The sequence below is a fragment of the Hipposideros armiger genome, unplaced genomic scaffold (genome assembly GCF_001890085.2).
Source record: "Hipposideros armiger isolate ML-2016 unplaced genomic scaffold, ASM189008v1 scaffold_426, whole genome shotgun sequence".
Taxonomy (NCBI): Eukaryota; Metazoa; Chordata; class Mammalia; order Chiroptera; family Hipposideridae; genus Hipposideros; species Hipposideros armiger.
The window spans coordinates 390,532-395,881 of NW_017731776.1; the positions used below are offsets into that span (position 1 = coordinate 390,532).

Here is a 5,350-nt window from a genome sequence, read left to right on the forward strand (position 1 = left end):
CCACCCCCACCCCCAGGTAATAAGAAGCGTGAGGAAGGGAGGGAGAGGGCATGCCACCCCCACAGCCTCTGTGGGGAGAGAGATGATAGCGACAGGCCAAGGAAGGAAATGGAGTCAGGCCTGAGTCTTGGGGCTGGGCCCAGAGCAGACTGGCCAAGGAGCCATTGGGAGTTGCTCCCCACATCCCCCCTGAGGAGCTGACGCACACAGAGTCACACACACACACACAAAAGTGTGCCCTGCCCCCTCCCAGCCCCTCTGCACACTCCAGCTGGGGGGTAAGCAGCCCCCACGCCCTTCTCATTCTTCCTCAGGCCCCCCAGCCTAGCTCCAGAAAACGTTCCATGCATTTCAGGGGGTGAAAGTGGAGGCTGAAAGAGAGGGAAGGAAACACACACACACACACACACACACACACACACACACACACACACAGACAGCCCAAGAACCATTCCAGGGAACCAGGAATGAATCAAGGAGACAGATGGGAAGGGGGAGGGAACTCATCTAATTGACACCTACTATGTGCTAGACACAATGCTACACATTTGACATTCTCTTACGTAACGACCTAGAGGAGTTAGGAATTTGGTACCATGGTCCCCACTTTACACTGAGGAAAAGGGGCCTTGTGGAAAGTGAAAGTGAACTTACTTGCCCAGGACACACATTGAGGAGAAAATGAGGCAGAATTTGGATTTTGAGTCCCTGCCCTTCCTACAAGTGAGACTGGGAGAGTGTGGCAGAGTGGTCCAGGGGACCACAGCTGAGGCCACAACAGACGGTGGCCTGGGGAAGATAGTGATGGAGAGCAGCGTCCCCTCCATCCCCTAGGGGAGACCCACAGAGAGTCTACTCTGCCCCCCTCTACCCCTGTGCAGCACTGTGGGAGAAAAGGGAGCAGATTGCTGGAATGGCACTGGGCACTGAGGGGAGGGGCGCAGGGGGAATGGGGAGAGGGCTTGAGACCCTAGAGCCTTTCTGCCCCTCTGTCCTTGCAGCCACCACCACACCCACTGCTTCCCTGCCACAGGGTCACTGCACCCATTGACAGATGAGCAAAGCAAGGCCCAGAGAGGTCCCCAGCGAGGGACACCCCAAGATAGAAAGGCCCCCATGCAAACTGGTGCTGATGCACGAATCCTCCGTGGGGCTTCCAGTCCTGGTTCCACTGCTGTGTGGCCCTGAGCTGGTCTGTAACCTCTCTGTTTCTTGTCAATGAAATAAGGAATAACAGCAACTCCACTGCAGACGCCTTGGTGGGATTCAATGAGTGCTGCTCATATAGGGCTTCACCCTGGGCCTGGCTCTCAGACTCAATGGACATCACCTAATATCATTATTATTATCACTCTAATTATTGCCGTCAGCAGCGTCATGCAGCCAGCGCCCTTCCTCTGCACTCCAGATGTAAGCTTGCCCAGGTGACTCTCTGGAGCCCCCCTGGGGGTCTGCAGAGCTGAGCGGGAGGAGGAGGGGTCTCTATTATTCCAACCCCCCAAGACATGTCCCCAGGAACAATGGCAGTGCCTCTGCCCCAGGTGCTAATTGAGCCAGAAGAAGGTTAATTTAATAGAGGATTGGTCTGGGACAGCAGGAGGCAGAGGATTGCGTTAACCTTCTGGACCATTAACGCTGCCCCTGTTAAGGAGACTCAGGCTTCGGCTTTGAGGCAATCCTGCTTCCTGGCTGGCAGCTCTCCACATAACACTATCACAGTAGATTGAGGGGTAGGGTTCTGGCAGGAGGGAGGAACTGGGCCCAGGGGCGCTGTAGCTGGAATGGGTGAGGGCAACTGTTACGGGTATCATCCTGGTGCTACACATGGATACCACATTCTCACACTCGCTCATCAAGCCTGCAAGGCAAGCCGCCACAGCTTTGCAGACAGGAGAGGTTGACCCCCATGTCACACACAGGATGAAGCAGAGGTGTCACTGGAACTAGTTCTGCAGACCTCAGGGGACAAGGGATCCCATACAGAGCATGGGGCCCTCAATGACCACCCCAGGCTGTCCCCACTAAAGAAGGCTTGGAAGCAAAATGCACCCGTTTCTGTCACCCTGACTAGCTCTGAATCTGATGAGGTGAAAGAACAAATCAGCACTGGACTGGGAGTCAAGGGCAGCCTCTCCTATAGCCAATGACCTCTCCACCTTGGGCCCCTCACTCTGGCACCTCCCACCCCCACCCCCACTTCACATAGCACCTGTCCCTCCATAAAATGAAAGTGCCCTCTGGGAAGTGACCTGCCAATCAAATATGTCTCTCTGCACCCACAGAGTGGAATGGGATGGGGGTGGAATTCTCACAAAGAAATGAATAGACAACAGCTTACTTTACCCTCCAGACCTCAGTTTGCTCATCTGTCAAATGTCCACATAACAGCAGCCAGCCTGCCAGCCTCACAGGACTGCTGTGAGGATCCAAGGAGAGAAAAGAAAGTTCTTTACCAAGTTTGACTTAAACCAAAACGGCGGGGGGCGGTGTGTGTGTGTGGGGGGGGGAACGGGGGAAGGGCAGCTGCTCTGGGCTGGTGGACAGGAGGCCAGGGGATAGAGCCCACCTGAACTGAGATCCCATATGTGCCAGGTGCCCGGCCCCGAGGCCCACCATCTGCTGTAATCCCCCCTCACCTCCTTTACCACCCGGCAAGTAACATGAGAAACTTAGGCTCAGAGAGGTGATGGGAATGCCTAAGTCACAAAATACAAAAAGTAACGACATGGCTTTAGAGCCAAAAGTCTCTGGCTTGCTGGCTGTGGTCACTTTCTGCTGTCACGTGCACTTACACATACATACACACTCACCAGTATACCCAAGAGTCTGTGCAACCTGGCTGGATCAGGGCCCAGAAGAGGCACTGGTGGGGGTGCAGATGGGGAGGAGAGAGGGGATACCACATGGGGGACAGAGGAGATACGCTATTAGGGAGGCAGGCCTTAAGGAAACGGGTCCCACACCACTCAGGAAATGGGGCCCCTTGGGAGGGACCACTCACTGTAAAGCTCCATCCCTCTCTCCTTCTCACCCCTCACAACACAGGGGACATGACCACAGTCAGCCATCCACACAGTGACACCTCCCACACTCTCAATGACATCACATACTCCAGCTGGTGGGGGTGACCCTTCTTCACATTGCTGTCCTAGTGACGTCACCAGCAACATGGAGCTGATGTCACAACCAGCGGTTCTCACTGATGTCACACACACACTTCTCCCTGATGCCCCCCTTCAATTCCTCCTCTTCATTCCTGCCTAGGGGGCCATGGCCCAGAGGTCCCCACCCACGTACACAGCTCCAGGGCATACAGCTCAGGAGGACAGGCATTTACTGACAACACCTGTGTGCACTTGTGCATGTGTGTGTGTGCATTCTTTTCATAGGACACACATTTACACATATGTGCAGGCCCACATGCCCTGCTGGTGGCCTAGACCCATGTCCCACAGGTGCCCACAGCCCAGGAGAACAGGTGTGTGAGCCAGGCACACACACATCTATACATGCAAATACTCCAGCCCCCATGAGGATACATCTCCAAGATAAAAAGTCCCTCAGTCACTAAAGCAGGCAGTCTGGGGCCTGCAGCCACCACGACCTTCCTCCAGGTGCTGCCAGCACCCTGCCCCTCCCCCAGCTTCTCTCCTCCAGCCTGGCCTGCTGACAGCGACTGCCGACTGCCGACAGACAGGACAGCCGCAGCCGGGACACACACACACACACACACACACACACACACNCCGCCCCCGCAGCTCCCGCTCACCCCGCTCGTCCCTTCTCCCGCCCAGCCACCGCGCACAAGCCCAGCCGGGGACTGCGCCCGGGTGCACCGCATGGGCCAGCCCGGGACGCGCACCAGGGACAAACACCCCGCCGTCCTCCAAACCCGGACCTGCCTAGGCCAGAGCGCCTACCGGATGAATGGCTTCGGGCCACAGCGACAGTGACTGCGTCGCCTCCTCCGGGACGCCTGCCCGGCTCTCCGCCCTCCTCCCCGCTTTTCTGCTCCCACCTCCACCTCCGCCTCTGGCCTCTGCTCACACTCGCAGGCGCAAGCTCAGCTCCACCCGCGCCCTTGTACCAAAGGAGGGGAGAGGGCATGGCTCTGTCCAAGATGCCCGCGCAGGCCCTCTCCAGACTCACTCATCCCCACCGCGTGACAAGCCTTTACCAGCTGTGCGGCCTTGAACCAGACTCTGGCTCCGTCTCCTCATCTGTGCAACAGGAATGATGAAGAGGGTCGTTCTGAGGACTGAATGAGGGACTCCTTGAACAGGCTTAGAACAGCAGCCAGTGAACCCGGAAAATTATTAGTCAGTATCAGTCAGTATCAGTCTCGGTCTCGCTGCTGTGTCACCCGAGGCGCCTCGCTTCGGTGAGCTCAGGTTTCTCTGGAAAATGCAGATGGCTTTGCTGCCTCCCGAGGTGTGTGGGAGGAGTCCATAAGATCTCTGGGAATAAGTAGGAGCCTCCTCAGCTGCCGTCCAACTCAAAACATGGGTGAATCAATGTGGAAATGCATGAAAAACGCAGGTTCCTGGGCCGCACACCCACCCTACTGACTCAAATCTCAGCAGGCAGAGCCCAAGAACCTGCATTTAACAAATACCCGGAGACTCCGGCGCTCCCTGACAAGAAATGATAATGCTCCACTTCTTAGTCCAGAGTTTATGGTCTTGTGTGGTTGGTGCCCAAACTACATTCCCGATTCATCTTCCCAACATCCAGTCCCGGCTTTCCTATGTGGACTCACGTGTTCTCTCCACCTGGGCTGCCCCCACCCAAAGGCCAGCTGGATCTCTTTCACAGTCCTTCGGCCAAAATTAAACAAGATAATAGAGTGTTTTACCCTGTGCCTGGCTCATAGCAGGTGTGCAATCATGGGAGTCCTGCGATGCCCTGAGCAGAAGTGGTTCCAACCTCTGTGCCCACTTACAAGGCTGGCTCAGCACATGGCCTCCAGCCTGCCGCACTAGCCCCCAACCCCCTCCGTGGACTCACAGACTAAGGAGAAGCGCTATCAAGCAAGCCCTACTATGTGCAGGCCCCATGCTGGGCACTTGGCAGGTGTTATACATGTCTCATGTCTCCTCCAGGACAGGAGCGCATCTCTGCAGTTCCTGCTTGAGCCCCGGCCCAGCAGGTACCCCTGGGTGAGACATGCTTATAAGGGTGTACATGTAAGTGTATATGTGGACTGAATGCAAAATACGTCAGTCCATCCTCAATAGCATGTAGATAAAAGGAAGTTGTTCAACAAATATTGTTTGAGTCTCCACCTGCCGTGGAACTGAGACAGAAAATGGCTAAACAAGTAGAGCCATGACCTCCCCACCCCCACCCC

At 55.9% G+C, this 5,350-nt stretch overlaps 2 protein-coding genes across 9 annotated transcripts in view; one reads left to right on the forward strand and one right to left on the reverse strand.

Annotated features, from left to right (window-relative positions):
• Positions 1–4,260, forward strand: part of LOC109394470 (putative uncharacterized protein ENSP00000383309) — a 9,528-nt gene extending 5,268 nt beyond the window's left edge. Inside the window, exon 3 of the mRNA XM_019664565.1 lies at positions 3,795–4,260. Within this exon, the coding sequence (XP_019520110.1) occupies positions 3,795–4,237 (443 nt within the window). The 3' untranslated portion in view covers positions 4,238–4,260. The remainder of the gene's footprint in view (positions 1–3,794) is intronic.
• ELFN2 (extracellular leucine rich repeat and fibronectin type III domain containing 2) overlaps positions 1–5,350 on the reverse strand; it is a 67,578-nt gene that overhangs the window by 45,815 nt on the left and 16,413 nt on the right. The window contains exon 1 of one of the 8 annotated variants that reach the window (XM_019664578.1): positions 4,178–4,261. The exons of 6 other annotated variants lie outside the window; for them this stretch is intronic. The gene's annotated coding sequence lies outside the window, so the exon portion shown is untranslated. Of the gene's footprint in view, positions 1–2,338; positions 2,368–4,177; positions 4,262–5,350 lie in introns of those variants that run through there. One more of the 8 variants, XM_019664580.1, reaches the window with a different exon arrangement.